The sequence below is a fragment of the Mustela nigripes genome, chromosome 13 (assembly GCF_022355385.1).
Source record: "Mustela nigripes isolate SB6536 chromosome 13, MUSNIG.SB6536, whole genome shotgun sequence".
Lineage (NCBI taxonomy): Eukaryota > Metazoa > Chordata > Mammalia > Carnivora > Mustelidae > Mustela > Mustela nigripes.
In genome coordinates this window covers 112,145,064-112,165,217 of record NC_081569.1, presented here as the reverse complement: position 1 = coordinate 112,165,217, position 20,154 = coordinate 112,145,064, and the positions used below count along the sequence as shown (strand labels likewise).

The following is a 20,154-nucleotide window of genomic DNA, read 5'->3' as shown; positions in this document are numbered from 1 at the left end:
TTTCACTCTCCTTCCCTGACCTTTGAAAACAATGACTCTGCAATAAGGTATGTAATTTCTAAACCACAATCACGTGGAAAGGTAGACTACACCTAACCACATCTGTCACCTTTATAGGAGAGTGTCAGTTTCCCCAGTGCTGTCTTCCCTTCTTGAATACACGGTCAGTGTAACTGTGCCTTTGACTTCTCTGTTCTTTCAAAGGGATGTGTTTAGGTTCATAAACAATCACACCCCAAACTGCAAAAATCATCTCAACCAAATTTATAATAAATTCCTTTTGTGTTCTATTTGTAGGCTTTGAGATTTAACAATGGTACTAGTTATAATTTTTGCTAACAATATATTTTTTCATATCCAAAAATGTGTGAGACTTACAGCATTAAAGGTAGGTAAGAATTCACATGTATCTTCTTGAAAGCTAAGTTACTGCCTGTCTTCCTTGCTCCAAAACACCTCCGTAAGATATAACAAAGTCATCTTAATTCTAAGAAGTTATGAAGGAATTAATATTCTTTTCAACTTCTCCATCTGTAATTTTCATCCCACCTGGTTAAGTGGCTTTTCCAAAATCTATAAATAGTCCATTTTCATCTAATGAAATCTAACACCTGTGCACAATGAGTGTTTCTGCCCCATATAAGTTAAACTGCAGCTCAATGAGCCAAGCAACTGATTGACATCCTAAGAATTTTATAATCCAGAGTCCTTTTCTATCCAATTGTTATTTGTCTTTCCTTAACTAAGCCTTTTAACCCTTGTCATAGTTGAGGCCACCTATCATAAAGATAATAATGGTCTGCCTCGAAAACTGTTTTATGATAAGACAGTCTATCCTTTAGAGCTCCTAAAACACAAAACTGACTGTTCTCAATCAATGATGATGGAGATGAAATCTGATCACTTTCTAAGTGATAAAGATATATATTATCTCCCTCTACAGTAAGGCATAACCAAGAATTCTCATGGAAGCAGCAGCCTCTTTCAGAAATTATGCTTGTGTGTCATTAGATATTTTTATAATTTCAGAAAAATGTATTACTAACTACTGTAAAGAGGAAATGAAGAAATCGAAATCCTAATATATACAAATAACAACACTGAGGTAAAGCAATTAAATGATCCAGTTAAAAAGGTAGAATTTAGGGGCGCCTGGGTGGCTCAGTCATTAAGCATCTGCCTTCGGCTCAGGTCATGATCCCAGGGTCCCCTCATTGGGCTCCCTACTTAGTGAGAAGCCTGCTTCTCCCTCTCCTACTTCCCCTGCTAGTGTTCCCTCTCTCACTGTCTCTTCAAATAAATAAATAAAATCTTTTAAAAAATGTAGAATTTACACGCTAGTCTGTTTTGGGGGGTTGCTTTTCATGGATGTACTCCATAAGTTCAATAGCACACAAAGATCATTAAGTGTATGGCCAGTGAATTTTCACAAATGAAACATACCTGTTTAACCAGCACCCAAATCAAGAATCAGAATATCACCAACAACCCCAAAAGCCCTGCCTCATGCCCCTTTCAGTCACTAACCACCCTAATGTCCTCCAAGAGTAAACAGCATCCTGATTCCTGGAAGCACAGATTACTTTCCCTGGTATTTTACTTCATACAAATACAATCACACAGTATTCACTCGGGTTAATGATGAAGAGACCTCATTCATTCTGACAGTGTTCTGCTGAATTTCAACTACAGAGTACCCTAATGAGCCTTGTTCTTGATGTGAAAACAGAGTTTTGATTAAAATCTTGAAAACTTTGCCAGGTAAAACCAAAAGTGAACTTTAGAGAGTTCTATGAGGTTAGCAGACAATCAAAACAGAGTTGAAGACTGGGTTATATATATACAATTTTGTAATCTTGGCATAAGATGTAGTATAATCTAGAAGTACCTAATATGTAGGATTATCAAAAAAACTTCTGCTTATCATCTCTGTCAATCAATGCTTCCAAAATCTGCTTAAATTTGTTGCTTTTTAGCCAAAAAGTCTTGGAAATCTAAATATGGAATTACAGGAATTATTTAAGGTAGTGAAGGTATCATTTTTGTTATCAGGCTTTTAGAGATCTGTGAAATCAGACTAACTTGGTCACCTGACTGATGATTTTATCTAGTAACTTTCTGAAAGCAATATCCAGCACATTTTCAAAGTGTTCTGCTGAGATCACCTGCCTAGAATGTTTATCAAAATACTAAATTCTTATGCCACATCTCAAACTTCAGCATTCTGCACTTTAACTAGCTTCCCTGGGTAATAGTTATATACATGCAATTTAAAATGTACCATAAGTGGTGCTTGGGTGCCTCAGTCAGTTGGGTATCTGCCTTTGGCTCGGGTCATGATCCCAAGGTCCTGGAACTGAGCTCCCGCATCAGCCTCCCTGCTCAGCGGGGAGTCGGCTTCTCCCTCTCCCTCTGTCTGCTGATCCCCCTGCTTGAGCTGTCAAATAAAATCTTTAAAAAAAAAAAAAAAAAAAGGCGTACCTTAAAACCTTAGGAACTGCTACCCTGAGTGAAACTAGACTGCTGTGGAGGCTGTATCTAGGTTTGTGACTTTTGCCAAAGGTCAACAAAATCAGCCAGAGATGAGTTTCTCTCTCCTCTTGCCTAGGTGTCGCCACCACTTGACTATTCAGACTTGGTTTGGAATGGGGCCTCTCTCTCTCTGTAGACTAAGAACAGTACAGAGGAAAAATGCTTTGCTTATATAACAAGTTTATCTAGTGCTGTTTAAAATGTACCCCCTAAAATTAAGAGCAAGATTTATTTCACATCAGATATGACCCATTTGGCTGAGTTAAAGTCTGAGCAATACCTTGAGCACAAGCACATGCTCTATGTGACTTCTATCCATATACTTTAACTGATCAATTCTAATTAGTGCTAGAAGTTATTTTCATCCATCTCTCTTCTCCAGCTCTGTTAGTGGCTAATTTAGTTTACCATACAAAAGAAAACAGAGCCCCCCTCCTCACTTTTTTAAGTGACGGAGAGAGGGGAGTAGAGAAGGGGAGAGAGAATCTTAAACAGGCTCCACACCCAGCCTGGAGCCGCATGAACCCTTAGGGTCTCCATCTCATGACCCTAAGATCATGGCCTGAGCAGAAATAAAGAAATGGAGCCACTCAGGAGCCCCCAATAGAGCCCTTTTTAAAATGGAGAGATGAGGACCCTTATAGAAAACTCCAGGGGCGAACAATACTGTAGTAACAGTACAATGTATCTGACCAAAACAGTGTTTGTTTTCTACATAAAACAAAATCTTCTAAATTTTAAATGATAGGATTATAGAATTGTTTAAAGACAATTATCTTCCAGCTTAACATTTTTGTCTTTGCCTTTTATTAGTACCCATAAGCTCGTAAGCTATTCACATCTTAAGTCCTAACGATGGGGATATGGTAAGAGATAATGACTCATCAATTTATTTATATCTTTCCTAAGGGAGTCAGTGCTCCAACATAATTTTCCTTTTCAGTTTTTACTTATTTATTTATTTATTATTTTATTACTATCTTATTATAGATTTATTTATTTTGAATTTTAAATTATTGGTGGGGAGAAAAGAATGAGTATATTTTCCTTTAGCTTGGCCTAAACTTTACCCCTCATTCACAGTGTAAAATTAAGGGGTGGCATCAAGAAAAGCCTTTCCGGTGTCAAGTAACAGTTTTCAAAATCCATCTCCAACCTGAGATTGCACCTCCCAATCCCCACTCAAGAAGGATTATCTTTGGGTGTCTGGGTGGCTCAGCTGGTTAAGTATCTGCCTTCAGCTCAGGTCATGATTCCAGGGTCCTGCGATGGAGTCCTGCATTGGACTCCTTGCTCAGCAGCAGGAAGTTTGCTTCTGCCACTTGCCCCCCTCCCCTGCTCATGTGCATGCATGCTCTTTCTCTTAAACAGATAAATAAAATCTTAAAAAAAAAAAAAATTGTTTGCTTCCATTTTTTTCACATGTGAAGTTTGGAGTATCAATGGGACATCCAAAAGATACTTAGTAGAAGGCAGACAGAAATATGAACCTTAGGGTAATAGCAAACTTAATACAGCAAATGCCCTAACTTGAAAACGGATGTCCATCTAATACACACTGAAATTTTCTGTATTTTGTGTATTTCTAGTATGTATTCATAAAGCCTTACTGTATAATAAAATTCCAGATCCTCTTCCAAATAAAAAGAAAATAAGATGAAAATTAGATAATACATTTTATACCTTTAACAGAAAAGTGAATACATTTGACAGCAAAGGTTCTCAACTTGTCCTTCCAACCCAGTTCTCTTTACATAAACTATGAATGTGAACATCCTTAAACAATTATTTTTAAATTTTGCAAATACATCAAGTACATATAAACAGACTGCTCCTCTGACCTGCTCTCCCCACAGTAAATACAACTACAGCCCAGACCTCTCCTTAGAATTCCAGACTGACGTATTCTTTTTTAAAGGTTTATTTATTTTAGAGTGAGAGAGAAAGAGAGTGCATAGGGACAGGCAGAGGGAAAGGGAAAAAGAGACTCTCAAGCAGACTCGCCACAGGCACAAAGCCCTACACGGAGCTGAGATCATGCCCTGAGCCGAAACCAAGAACTGGATGCCCAAATGACGGAGACACCCAGGCACTCCAATATAGTCAGTTCTGTGTAGTCAGTATGTCTACCAGAATGCCCCTCAAACCTGGAAAATGGACCTCTTTATTTTTTTCCCCAAATCTGTTTTTCCTTCAGACTTCCCTTTAGTAATAATTAGCACCATTATCTGCCTAGTTAGTTACTCAAGCTTCTTACTTCCTCTTTCCTTTACCCTCCACATTCATTACAAGGTCCTGCCATCTCTACTTCTAGAACACAGCTTGATCCATTTTTCCACCAATACTATCATCCTAGTTTAAGCCATCATCATACTTTATAATGAATTCAGTTTCCTAAATCTCCTTGCTGCCATTATTGGCTCTACGAATTCAATTTCTACACAGCCAGAAATGTTTTTTTTAAAATACAACTGGATCATGATACTATATTTAATAGCCAAATTCTTGTTCACAGGAGAGACATGGGAAAAGGCACAGAGACTGGGGCTGCCAGAATTCAGAAACAAACTATTTCCTAATTTTTCTTCTTACAAAGAACTTTAACAGGAGGAAGGTTGCAGATGCAACATTAACTTCAATATGTTCCATAAGGAATAAAGGGAAGATGTGGAATCATGGCCAAAAGATAAAGCATAACTGTGATGAAATATTGAGGGGAAAAAAATGAAACTGTGTCCTCTTTCAAAGTGTTAAGTTTTTGTAAAAGTTAACAATAACAGACGCAATACATCAGCCTTCCATGTAACTCAGCATTTTCAAGTCTATAGTTTAACAGCTTTACTGAGAAATAATTCATACATTATAAACGTCACTATTGTATACAATTAGTTTTTAGTAAATTCGGAACTGTGCAACCATGAACAATTTTACATTTTTATCACACCAAAAGGAAACCCCATACTCATTAGGAATCACTCCCATGCTCTCTTAACTCCCCTTCCCTACACCTAAGGAACTACTAAACTCCTTTTGGTCTCTCTGGATTTACTTATTCTGGACATTTCATATAAATGAACCAATACATGGCCTTTTGTGACTGGCTTCTTTCACTTAGCCTAATTTTTTCAAGGTTCATGCATGTTGTAGATTATATCAGGACTTTATTTCTTTTGTTTGCCAAATAATATTCCTTTCTATGGATATACCACATTTTACTTTCCAATTGTCAGCTAGCAGATATTTAGGCTGTTTCTATTTTCTGGTTAATAATATAATGCTGCTATGCACATTCATGTATGTTTTTTTGTGAGGATGTAAGTTTTCAATTCTCTTGGATGTAGGTTTTCAAATCTCCACCTAGGAGTGGAACTGTTAGGTCCTATAGTAATTAAGTCTGTTACTACAGCTAGTTAAAAAAAGGTTTAACATAAAAGAGCACTACATATTCTAGAGTTAAAGTTGTGCATACTTTGTTTTTTGTTTTTTTAAAAAAGATTTTATTTATTTATTTCACAAACAGAGATCATAAGTAGGCAGAGAGGCAGGCAGAGAGAGGGGGAAGCAGGCTCTCTGCCGAGCAGAAAGCCTGATGCAGGGCTCGATCCCAGGACCCCGGGATCATGACCTGAGCTGAAGGGAGAGGCCTTAACCCACTGAGCCACCCAGGTACCCCAAAGTCGTGCATACTTTGTAAAAGCACTTTTCCTCCCTACTCTAAGTATGTTTAAGTGAAATAAACAACCTATAATGACAGAAAATTTCTGACAAGTTAGAAGTCATAAGAAATTCTGGAAGAAAAGTATATTCTACTTTTTTACTTTTCAGAGTTCAATAAATTTGAAATATTAATATTTCTTTAAATAGAAACTTCTGAATTTACCCTTTAGTTGAATCAAAGAAATAATTACAGTGACATTTCTAGGGGTGCCTGCGTGACTCAGTCAGTGAAGCATCTGCCTTCAGCTCAGGTCACGGCAAGGTCCTGGGATCAAGCCCCATGTTGGGCTCCCTGCTCAGTGGGTAGTCTTTCCTCCACTCCCCCTCCCGCTGCTTGTGCTCTAATTAAAAAAAAAAATCTAATAAATAAATAAATAAAAAACAAATAAAGAGGCATTTCTAATACTCAAAAGTAAACACTCATGTGTAAGTTTCTGTGTGGATTTAAGTTTTTGATTCCTTGGTATTTACCCAAATCAGATGAAAATATGTCCACACAAAAATACCTGCACAAGGATGTTTATGGCAGCTTTATTGGTAACTACCAAACTTGGAAGCAATAGAGATATTCTTCGGTAGGTAAGTGGATAAATTATTGTATAACCAGATAATGGAATATTATTTGGTGCTTAAAAAAAAAAAAAAAAAGCTACCAAAAGCTAAGGAAAGACATGGAGAAAACATAAATGCTTACCACTCATGAAAAAAGCCAATCTGGAAAGGTTACATACTATATGATTCCAGCTATATGACATTATGGAAAAGGCAAAATTACAGAGATCAGTGGTTGCCATAGGTTATGGAGGGAAAGGAAGTGATAAATAGGCAGAGCACAGAGGATTTTTAGGGCAAACTATTCTGTATGATACAATGGTGGATACATATAAATTATACATTCATCAAAACCCAAAGGATGTACAATACCAAGAGTGAATCCTAATTAGAAATAATGAAAGCATCGATTCATTGATGTAGCAAATGATACAAGATGCTGATAATGGAGGCAGTTATGCATATGTGGTAACTTTCTGTTCAATTTTGCTGTGAACCTAAAACTACTCTAAAAAATAAAGTTTATTAATTAAACAGTAGACATCAGACAATAAATAATGAACATTAAAAAAAAATCACTTACTACTGTTTCCTTGGCAGGAGGCGGCTTGATCTGTTGACTAGGAATCAGAACAAATGTCAGAGTACCATGCATATCAGACTGTAATAGAAAGATGAGGTTATTTAAAAAATCTATCTTTATAAAAATGTTCTATGATGTTATGATGAATATTCCTTAAACTGAACTATTCTGGATACCCTAGAAGACTTCTTAAGAAGTTGGTAAAGATGAATGCCATTTCATCAGGGAGCATAAATTAGACTTTCCATGGATTCCATTATACAGTAGAGCTACCCAGGAATGTGGCATTCTATAGTTCTGATCCACTGGAGAAAGCAACGTAAGCCCAGAACTCTTTGGTTTTTGTCTTCCATTTAGTGTAAACTTAGGAAGATTTCACAGTGAAGGTTTGGAAGATACCACAGTGCTGTAACAGTTCTGGGTTATCTACTCTGGCAAACATCAATTTTAATACAGTAGAATTTGAAATAATAATTGTGACCAGGATTAGAAAAGTGATGCAAATACACAAAAATATACTCTTACTTCCCAGATACCTGGTCTCTGTCACCCAGTTTTTTTGACTGAATAGTGTTACTGTAAACTATTATTTCCCACTACACCACTGACTGACTTGTTCAGATACCTCCAGCCTGAATAGTAATCACAACTTCTAGTCCTGACATTGCAGGGAGTAGTGCTCAAGAGAGACAACAGCCAATAAAACGAGGCCTAAAAACAACTACTGACACTGCATTACCAAAGCAATGAATGAGGATAGGTGAAAGTAAGGATGTTTTCTAGATTCTTCAACAAACATCAGCAGATAGGAGAGATTCTACTGTAACACTGATGCTAAGTAAATGAGACTATGAATATGGTGTGTGGATATATACAAAGTGATCATAAATTGCCCTCAAAGACTAACTTTAAATGGCTTTCTGATTATATTGGCACTGTCCAACAAAAACTTCTACGATGATGGAAATGTTCTGTATCTTAATATAGAGGGCCTCAGCTACGTACTGCTCCTGAATACCTGAAATGCAGCCAGTAAGAATGGGGAATAGAATGTTATTTAAATCTTAATAACTAGCACATGTAGCTAGTGGCTATTATATTGGACAGTGTACATTAATACCATGCTATTACCTAATATTGTTAAGGAAAGACCAATCAGTTGAAGAAAATACAAAAAAAAAATGAACTTAAAAAATGATGAGGGCATGGACTTTGTTTTGTCACTATTTTCGTAGTGGCTAGCATGTAACAGGTACTCAATAAATACATGTTGAATAATTAGTTATATTACTGATTTCAGAGGCAAATAAAATATACCTAGAAGTAAGAAAGCTCAAGATAAAAAAATATCAGTGCAACCACACCAAAATAAAACTCTACTAATAAATATTGTGGGAATAATTATATCATGTGAATTTTAGGCTAGAAATTGTCTAATGTTCTTAATATTTTTTTAAATATTGCATTTTTAAGTAAATAACAAAAAAAAACCCAGCTTTTAAGAACCTATCAGTCATTCTTCTGTATCAACTTACCAACAAGTCAAAAACCTCATTGACATCTTTCCCTCGAATTTCAATGCCATTAATTTCCAGAACCTCATCTCCTTCATGTAACAGACCACTCTTCTCTGCAGCACCTCCTTTTACTATCCGACTAATGATGACAGAATCCATTTCATTACGAACTGTAGCACCCTAAAAAAAGCCAGTATCTAATTTTAAAATGTACGTTTTAATTAAACATTTCTTCATTTAAATGTTTCTATTCAACAATATTAGCCTTCATTTATCTTGAGAAAAAAATGAACTTTACACAACTAAACATGATAATTAGCTTTGAAAGTTGACCATTTTCCTCACAAGAGTTTCTGCTTCTGACACGCTGTTTTCATTTGAATTCTAAAATCAAGCAGACTTTTGAAGTATACAACAACAGAAAAATGCACTTACTTAACAATAATGTGAAGACCTAAAATCAAATTTGTTCTATATATGCTGGATGCTATTCAAATAGTTATACTAAGATATAATTAGTGTATACGACATAACTATAAAAGTCCTTTTAAAAATTCAGAATATGATTATGGGATGAAAAATCTCATTTATTATTAAATATTAAATATTATAGCAGCACCATTTCAAATTAAAATGTATCATTCACAACTGAAATATAAGCACTTAAAAAACTGAAATATGAAACACAGAATAAAGCTTAAAAGTAGACAGAATATGTAAAATTTTTCTCCTAAACTTTTATTTTAAAATTTTGTTATAACTTTCCCAGTTCGTTTTTTTCTGGTGGGGGGAAAACCTAGTTACATAAACTGCCCATAAAATACAGTCCTTATTTTATGTACCAAACTATTCAAGACCTAATTTGAAACATGAAGATTCAAGATTATTTCTCTGAAAATAAAAGAAAATTAAGGCAACTGCAGCAGACTTAGAAAAGCGATTGAAGAAGTTTTACATATAAAACACTAAAAATGCTAGCTAGCTGAATATAAGAAAAAAATAAAAATAAAAACATTAAACAAAAACAAAAAATTTTTTTAAATTAAACAAATATTAACATTAAGGAATACATCTAAGTATATGTAAACTATATAAGTAGCTGTATCTCAAAAGAATTAATGAAGTGCAAAGATGAGAATTTCTAATTACCTTTTTTTTTTTAAAGTTGGGAGAATAATGAAGCAGATAACTTGTCCCTTTTTTTTTTTTACAAGCTATTATTACAAAATCTAGTCTAATGTGTTTTTTAAATAAAGAATCCTGTTAACAATGATAACAAGGTTGAAAACTGTGTGGGAAGAAATACATTCCTTTTTTCTCTCACAGTTCTTTGTATTACAAGCTATTATTTTCATCAAATTATAGGTAAGAAAAGATGAACAAATTTTTCTCAACTGACAATATAAGGACATAAAAGAACTCCAGGAAATCAACCTCAGAAAAGAAAACCTAGGGGCACCTGGGTGGCTCAGTCGTTAAGCATCTATCTTTGGCTCAGGTCATGACTCCAGGGTCCTGGGATGGAGCCTGCACCCGGGGCTCCCTGCTCAGCGGGGAATCTGCTTCTCCCTCTCCCACTCACCCTGCTTGTCTTCCCTCTTTCGCGTTATCTCTGTCAAATAAATAAATAAAATCTTTTTAAAAAAGAAAAGGAAAGAAAAACTACTAGAAGTGTACAGGGGTCTTCAGCTGTCTGCCATACATAAGATCCCTGTGTAGAAAGGATCTCAGATCAGAGATGTGGAGCACTTACCAGTGGAATATCTCGAGCCTTTTCTATACGAACTATTTTTACAGTTTCTCCTCCATAATGGCCAATGCTTTCATAAACTCTCTCATCTGTAAAGGGTTCTAGCTGCATTTCCTGCTCAGCCACCTTATCGTGGGCCAGTAAAAGTGCCTGTTTCAAAGAAATACACAGCATTTGAAGTAGCAGCATGATTTATTTCTGTAGAGAGAATTTAATCTAATTACGCAGACTAATATTCTAAGCTTTAGAAGATTATTTAATTACATTATATGCAATATATGTAATATATATTACACATATATACACATTATATATATATTATTATATATACAAAAAATAATTATTTGTATATTCAGATCTGCTTCCAAATTTTCTAATTGAAGTATAGATGCAACCCTGTAGTTCTTATAGCTATTAAAAAAAATGTTACATATAGCAAGGTAACTCTGGGATGGGTTATGAAAGCCTAAATACTTATTGAATTTCATAATAACAAAATCAATTTAAAGGCCCAACATGGAAAATACAACCAAAAAAGGGAAGAATTTTTGTACAGGAAACAAAGTTATTTCAAAACTAATGTGATTAATTTTAAATATAAAAGTATATAATCAAAAAATAATGTGTGTGTATATATACACATTTATTCCAACACAGTAATTATTTTGCAGTGTGAGTTATAAACCAAACAGGCTGCAGAGGTAATGTCTGAGGTCTCTTCAAGCCCCAGGAGACTTATCAGAGACTTTGACTACTGGAAAAATCACATGTATCATTCTGTTCATGTTCTACCTGAATATGTGGCGCACTCAGCAAAGCAGTTAATTCTTGTCCTTCCTTCTGGTGTACTGCCTTCAAAACAGTTTGTACCTAAGAAACATATGATTATTTTTCCTAGATTATAGGAAGTATCACCAACATCTACACAGGTATATTAAAAAAAGGTACAATTTAAACTTGTAAGAAACTACTTGTAAGAAAGAAAGGCACTACAAAGAACTGTGAGAGAAAAAAGGAATGTATTTCTTCTCACACAGTTTTCAACCTTGTTATCATTGTTAACAGGATTCTTTATTTAAAAAACACATTAGACTAGATTTTGGTATTTACAACTATGAATGACTTGCTTCTTGAAAGGTTTTCTAGCATACTACAAAATAGACTAATAATGATTACATAAGAGAAGAAAAACTATTCTAACAGTTAATGGTTATAGTTTCAAAATCATATATTTAGGGGCGCCTAGGTGGCTCAGTGGGTTAAGCTCCTGCCTTCAGCTTGGGTCATGATCTCAGGGATCTGGGATCGAGCCCCGTATTGGGCTCTCTGCTCAGCAAGGAGCCTGCTTCCCTCTCTCTCTGCCTGCCTCTCTGCCTACTTGTGATCTGACAAATAAGTAAATAAAATCTTTAAAAAAATAAAATAAAATCATATGTTTATACAATTATATTTTAAATCAGAGATGACACTTTAAAGCCTCACAGACTAACGAGATAACTTACATGAGAGTAATGGAACTACCATGTCACAGGTGCTGGTAATTACATTAAAAAATCTGAGGTTGAGCAATTCTTGTATTCCTAGGATGAATGCCACTTGATTATGATGAATTTCTTTTAGCCTTTATTCCCTTATCTGTAGAATGGCACCTACCATTCAAGGTTCTTAAAAGATTCAGATAATCCATATAAACTGCTTAGCATGGTACCTAGGCACACAATAAATTACTACCTTAATATATTTCTAGATGTGAGTTATTCATAGTTACATTTATTCTAAGATTTCTATGTTAACGTGCCTAAACTGGATCGGCCTCTACTTGTTGAGTGCAGTTATGTACACTGGTTTACAAAACTACTGGTCTGGTTTTAGGATCTAGATTGTACTATCCTAGTACATTGGGTCGGAAATAGTCTGTATTAAAATGGTTTAACACAAGAATTATATGTTCTTTAATGTTTTGATAGAGCTTGTACATAAAATCATCTAGGCATGGTAGAGTTTTTAAGGGTGGATTTCCTAATGTTACTGGAATTTTTTCCTTTATAGTAACTTGTCAAAAGTTTCTCTACTTTCTTATACTTTTCAAAAACCCAGCTTCTAAGTTTAAATCTGTTGTTTAAATAATTATTTATATAATATTATTTAAATAATTATTTAAATAATCCAATTCCTTTCCTCTGCTGTAATTTATTCCCTTTTTAAATTTCTAATTTAGGCTGGATATTCTGTTCACTTAAAATTTTATTTACGTAGTAATTTAGAAGAGTGCTAGTGGGGGAGGGGCCCGGGGGAAGGAGAAAAAGAAATCTCAAACAGATGCCCCACTGAGCTTGCAGCCCAATGCAAGGCTCCATCCCATCCAGGTCAGATCATGACCTGAGCCAAAATCAAGAGTTGGATGCTTAACTGAGCCACCCAGGCACCCCCAGTTCATTTATTTTCAATCTTCTTTCTTTTACCACAAATATTTAAAGGTACAAATTTTGCTTTGTGGACTATTCTTCCCCAAATATGATTCTATATATGTTCTCTGTTATCAATACCACTCAATAACCCACCAAAAAGAGTGCTATGCAATAATTCAGCTAACAAAAACAAAATTATCACCATTTGTTAAAACATATAAATTCATACATAGTGTTTTTTATGTAAATAACTCACGATTAAAACAGTAATTCTCTAATACTTCTTCTGGCTATTTTAAATCATTTTACTAGTAATTCCCCTATCAAACCTAAGAGATGATTATTTGGGGATTACCTCATTTGACCACAAGTGGATCAAAGCAATGACAGTTCCCAAACCAGCCTGTTTCTTGTTTTGGTTCCTAGACAAACATGTTTCTAATTGTAGAGTTCTGTATGTATAAACAGCATAGCTAGCATAGCAATTATTATCTTCTTCAAGAATTCTATTAAAGCCTTACTAATGGACTAGTGCAGTAACCCAAAACTGTGGGCAATTAAATGTTGCTTTTTCAGATAAGGTGTCTTTTGCTCCACGCTCTGTGAGCCAGAACCTCTTCCTCTCCCTGCTGCAACCCCTGCTGTGCACACGTTCTCTTTGTCAAATTCATAAATAAAATCTTAAATAAAATAAAATAAACTTTATAGTCCCTGATCCTGAACTTTTGATAGCTGGAAAAATTAATTCTGAAAAGAAAATTCTGGATTAAAAATGTACTAAGGGTACACAGTGTGTACCAAATCAACTCGATAATAATTTTGTATATAGACTCCTTTTCTTTTACTTTTAAATCCTTTCCCAAACATCTCTGAGATCTTCCCTTCTATAGAAACGTAGAGCTCCTTGTAAGTGTTTATTTCCTTTCCCTATTAGTCCAGATGCTACCTATTTTAGTGTCCTCACATATCATCAACTACTTCTACAAAGGACTAAGGAATTAAAAGGCTATTCTTATATTGTACTGCTTCCTTTCCATTGGCCTATAAAAATGCTCTAATCTCTTATCTTTAAAAAGAAAATACCCAAAACAAACAAACAAACAAACAAACAAACAAACAAAAAACACCTCTTGGGACACCCTGGGGGTTCAATTGGTGAAGTGTCTGCCTTCCGCTCAGGTCTTGATCCTGGGATCCTGGGATTGAGCCCCACATTGGGCTCCCTGCTCAGTGGGAGCCTGCTTCTCCCACTCCTCCCCGCTTGTGCTCTTTGTCACACACACACTCTCTCTCTCAAATAAATTAAATCTTTAGGGAAAAAAAAAAAAAAAGAAAGAAAGGAAATACTGTCCTGAGCTAATACCCTTTTCCAATTACACTATTTTTCTCTATTTTCTTTCAGACTCAAAATCTTTTTTTCTTTAAGAAAACATTTTAAATTCAATTCATTAACATAGAGTGTATTATTAGTTTCTGGGGTAGAGTTCAGTGATTCATTAGTTGTATATAACACCCAGCGCTCATTACATCACATACCCTCCTTAATGCCCATCACCCAGGTACCCTATTGATATCCCCCACCCCTGTTTTTCATTTTTAAACTAATTTTTTAAATTATAGAAATGGTATATGTTAAATGTGAAAAACTGGAAAATAGTTAATCAAAAAGAAGGAAATAAAAGTCATTATAATAACCCTCAAACCCAGAGAGACTCATTTGGTATATATCCTCCTATACTATCCTTATCTTTGTTTTTACCAAAATTCTCAAGATATTATCTGACAAAAGGACCTGTAACTAGAATGCAGTAAGAACTCTTACAACTCCATTAAGACCAAGAATCTAACTTTTTAAATGGGGAAAAAATCTGACAAAATGTTACAAAAGAAGATAGGGCAAGAGCCTATGAAAAATGCTCAATATATGTGAGTACAAACTAAAATGATATACCAGGGACACCTGGGTGGCTCAGTTGGTTGGACGACTGCCTTCAGCTCGGGTCATGATCCTGGAGTCCTGGGATCAAGTCCCGCATCAGGCTCCCAGCTCCATGGGGAGTCTGCTTCTCTCTCTGACCTTCTCCTCGTTAATGCTCTATCTCACTGTCTCTCTCTCAAGTAAATAAATAAAATCTTTAAAAAAAAAAAATAAATAAAATAAAAAGATATACCATTACCCATCCACTAGAATGATAAATAGGAAATAACTCAAACATCCATTAATAGGTGAGTGGTTAAACAAACCATGGGATACTTATATAATGGAATACTACTTACTCAGCAAGAAGCTACAAAATCTGATATATGTGACACATGGATGAATTTGAAAAAGTCAGACATAAAAGACTACGTATTATCTTACTGCATTTATATGAAATGCCCAGAAAAGGCAAATTTGTAAAAACAGAAAACAAATCAGTGAAGGCCGAGGGCCTGGGGAGTGGGAGGGAGGTGGTTATTATTTGTAAAGGGCCACAAGGGAGCTTAGTGGAATCACAAATGTTTCTATAATCTGGTGACAGATTGATAACACAGGTGTATATGTCAAAACATACTGAACTATTCAATCAATGCGCCCATTTTAAGCATATGTAAATTGTATCAATAAAGTTGGTTACCAAAAAAAATATGCCCGTAACCCCAAAACTATGGGAAAATCTGTTTATTCATTACACTTACTTTTAGTGAAAGGTGATCATGCTATTTAAACAATTCTGTAAGTCCTTTGATTTGATATTAATTTAAAAAATATTTTATTTTCCCTTGTCATTAAATATCCTGTTCAATTCTAGAATAGAAATATTAACATTTGAGTCTTGCTGGCTGTCATTTACAGGATCAAGCCCAAGTTCCTTAGCATCATCTGACTTTTGCTTCTTTTCCAGTCCTATCACCTGGCATTCCTCATGCCTTAACCTTTTTGGACCAGCCAGCCCTAAACTGTTTGTCGTTCTCTGTATGCATCATGCTGTCTTCCTACGATGATTATGAATGCTCCCTATGATGTAGCTCTCCCAGCTGCCCGAACTGTCCTATCCTATTTGCTTAGATAACATGTATACTCAATAAGTTTGAACACATTTAAAATTATTGATGGGATTAGACTGAGCTCATTGAAGATGGAACTTACTATTTTCAGCTTTGTTATTTGGCTATTTGCAGAATGCCTGGCAAACAGCACTCAATGTTTGATGACCTCAATCAGAGAGGGCAGGAAGTCATCCTTGATGCCCCCTTTACGTTTATCCTCCATATAGGAACAATATGTCCAATACTATTAGTCTTCTATATTTCTTCACTTCTTATTCACTTGCTATTCAAAATCTTACATCTGGACAATTACAACAGCCTCCATACTTTATGCCTCCGTTCTTGACCTCACACAACTTATAAATTTCTTGCTTTAAACTTTTCTTTATAGTGACTTTTTCTTATTTGGGAAACACATCAAAATAGAAAATTACCTATCTATCCACCACCTGAAGATAGTTTTCTGAATAATTTATTTCTTCAACATTTCTGACATGCATGTTTGAATAGGATATGTTTGCATGCGTACAAATTATATCCATATTTTAACAGGCTTTGTATTAAATATCAAATGAACCAAGGTTTTACTACCTCAAATTAATTCAGCCTATTCAAATTAGAAACAACTTCATAGGTTTGCTGTTCTTCCAAAACTTTGTATTTCATTACTTCTTCCTGTTTCACTGCACTAGCTAGTACCTCTAGAGAGTGTTGAATAGTAGAGGTGAGGGTCGTAGACTGTCTTATTCCAGGCTTAAAAAGCAGTAAGTTGGGTATTTTACCATTACACAGGATGCTCCCTGTTGATAACTGATATTATTTTTTTTTATTAAGTCAACACAATATGCCTGGCTTTCTAAGAATTTTCATCATCAAGGGAAAGGTACTAAATTTTTTTCAGGTATCTTTTCTGCATCATCAAGTTGATCATATGGTTTTCTCCTTTCATCTATTCATATAAATTAATTATTTAAAAATATTTAGCAACATAGATCCATAATAAGTTAAATTTAAACTTATTAATATGGCTTATCCAGCCTTCAGGATATGGACTCTAACTTTTAAGATTATATTCTACCCTTTACTCATTGTTGAAGAAATATGCCAGACTTCCTCAGTCACTATGATCTTCGAATCCAATGGAACGGGTTTTCCTCTTTCCTAGACTTCCTATATATCAATCATCCTTCGAGACTCAGCAAATTAAATTTCCTTCTACATTTCTTCCTTTCTCCCATCCTCTCCCCTTAAATCAGGTACACCTATCTCATGCTCTTGGTACCTTACAAACACTGCCATCATAGTACTTCTCATCAGACTGTAATATTTTATTCATTGTTCTTCCTCAGTAAGACTCAACTTTCACTGGTCAATGGACACCTGTGTTGGTCGATGGACACCTGTGTTGACTCCAGTTATTATGTAAATGCTATAACCAGTATTTGTACTTAGTCTTTGTATTGATATGTTTTCATTTCTCTCAGGTACATACCCAAAATGGAACTGCTGGGTCATAACACATAGGTATGTTAAGTTTTAGATTGCCAAACACTTTCCACAGTGGCAGTACCAATTTATACTCTACCAGTAATGTGTAAGAGTTTCAACTATTCTGTAAGTTCACCAATATTTGATATTGTCAGTCCCTTTTTAAAATTTTAGTCATTTCGGTGTCTATGCAGTGATATTTCGTTTTAATTTGCATTTCTGTTAGCTAATGATCTGAACACCTTTTCATCCTTATTGGCTATCTGGATTTTCTCTTTTTGTGAGTGTCTCTTTAAGTCCCTTGCCTATTAAAAAAAACTGAATAGTCTTTTTCTTATTAATTCATAAAAGTTCTTTAAGATTCAAGTTTTTGTTACATATATATGTATTTATATAGGTATGCACATGTATATATATCTCAATATCCCAAAAATCAACTAATAAAATAAAATACTATTTTGTAGTCTGCTGGCTTACATTTTTACTGAATAAGCACAAGTTCATTAAATGAAACCCACGTTTTCAACCTTTTCTTGATAAAAGCACTTCAGTGACCAAAAAAAACCCTTGATTTGTGATTATTTATATTCTAGATTGTCAAAGATTAAATGTGGATCTCAATATAAGAAGTTTTCATAGGCATTATTATCTATTACATAATACCTACTGTTTAACCCCAAAACTATAAAAATACTACTTAAAAAAGCTATAAAAACAAAGAATACTTCCTAATGTTTTAGGATATTCTTTTGCTAAATTTCTAGGTTTGTATTTTTTTGGTCCTGTTTTACTTCAATTTTCATTTAAAAATGATACAACTGACGCATGAGATAATTTCTTCAGTGCATATTAAAATGGCTGGAATTATAAAAGCTAAAGTGTAAACAGTTGGCACTGGGCAGATGAGCAGCCTAGTCTTAAGCCACTCACGAAATATCACCTGACCTCACTTATCAATATTCAGAAATATAAAACGAATTAAATTAGGTGATTGCTAACATTTTTCCAGCTGTAAAATAAAGGCAACGAATCCATTCAAATTTTTAGGATTGTCATCAGATTTAACACTCTGCTAAGATGAAATGAGTTAAAAAAAAAAAGGTAAAAAAAAAAGATGAAATGAGTATATACTTTTCTTAAGTGTTATGCACTCTTAAGTTAGAGCTGTCACACAGTTGTGCAGACACAGCAACAGGGGAAGTTATTCACATAGCAGCACAATCACATACACTGTGGCCCTGTATAGGTCCATCAGTTTGTACTCATTTGAGAGCAGTCTCAGCCCAAGGTGACTATCAGCCATATATCTAACCACCATCCAAGCAACACAATTCTTGAGTATTACTGAACATATTTTTAAGGATATGATAGCAAACGTTCAGAAAGTCTCCTCTTTATTGTACTTTTAAAATTGTGAACCTTGTAAATATGTTGACTATCTTAAAACTAATTTTCAAATTAATTTTTTAAAGTTCTTTTGAAGAAACCTTTTCTTTCTTTCCCAAAGCATTTAACTCTTTAAGCCATTTGTAGTTCTTTGCACTCAACTCCTAAAACTTTTTAAGCTAATGTTGCCTCTCTTATCCTTTTTCTTTTCACCCTTTCTGTTGTCTGTGCTACTTTCTTTAATTGGAGCAATTTTTGCCTCTCTTATCTCATTCTCTTTCCCACCCATTGCTCTATTCAAAAAACAAAGGCCCAGTTAGACAAAGACAGGGAAGAAATGATCATAATTAATATGCATCCCTCCCTATCCTACACAATAAAAGTTACCTATATTTGTGAGTAAATAAATAAAAGTAATGATTATTTTTATTTCTATAAGGAAAGCCATTTTTGGAAAAAAACATTTCAACTATGATAAGTAAAATGACAGGAATAATTTTTTGAAAAATTTTGCATATTTAATTTCAATAATGAAAGATGAGCACAAAGAATGGGTTTCAACTAGCTCTTTTAAATTCTAGTGGATAGAAAATTTCCTCTCTAGAATATGTCCTTAGGTCACACTCTCCTACCCTGGGTAACGTCAGACTTCTCTCAGCCACTCTTGCACGTAGGATTTTTGTCCATTGTATGTACCTAAGAAAATGCATTCTGTGCTCATCTGAAAAAATGCCTCCTAAGATATTTTAAAGGCCTGTAGGTCTCAAAGTCCTACCCTTCCCCAGAGCCCATTTTCTGTCTTGTGTCTGGGTTCAATGAAATAGATTTATTTGGTAGGCTTCCAGAATTTTTAGTTTTTATAATATCAAAGTAACTTAAAATCCTATATGGATAGCATTCCATCCCCCCAAAAAACAGGAGATGGCTTATTTAGATCTTTTTAAAATCTTCAATTTAAAAGACATTTGCAGAATACATTAGACCTAAATACCAACATCAACGAACAGCAGAAACTAGAACTTCAAAGTCAGAATGTTAATGAAAGAAACTCTCACCATACATTAAAATTTAATTTTTTGGAATTCTATAGAGTTTGTATACAGGAAAAACTTCAAAATATTTACAAGCAACAAATTTTAGAAGTTATACATTTAGGACACCTGTTTATCATATAGAACTTAATCTCATTAG

The 20,154-nt window shown here is 34.6% G+C and overlaps 1 protein-coding gene across 4 annotated transcripts in view; it reads right to left on the bottom strand.

Annotated features, from left to right (window-relative positions):
• The window catches only part of PALS1 (protein associated with LIN7 1, MAGUK p55 family member), a 75,421-nt gene that overhangs the window by 17,408 nt on the left and 37,859 nt on the right, over window positions 1-20,154 (bottom strand). For all 4 annotated transcript variants that reach the window (XM_059373428.1, XM_059373430.1, XM_059373431.1 and 1 more), the window contains 4 exons: window positions 11,444-11,521; window positions 10,655-10,801; window positions 8,920-9,081; window positions 7,385-7,462 (listed from right to left, as the gene is read on the bottom strand). In XM_059373428.1, coding sequence (XP_059229411.1) covers window positions 7,385-7,462; window positions 8,920-9,081; window positions 10,655-10,801; window positions 11,444-11,521 — 465 coding nt within the window. The remainder of the gene's footprint in view (window positions 1-7,384; window positions 7,463-8,919; window positions 9,082-10,654; window positions 10,802-11,443; window positions 11,522-20,154) is intronic.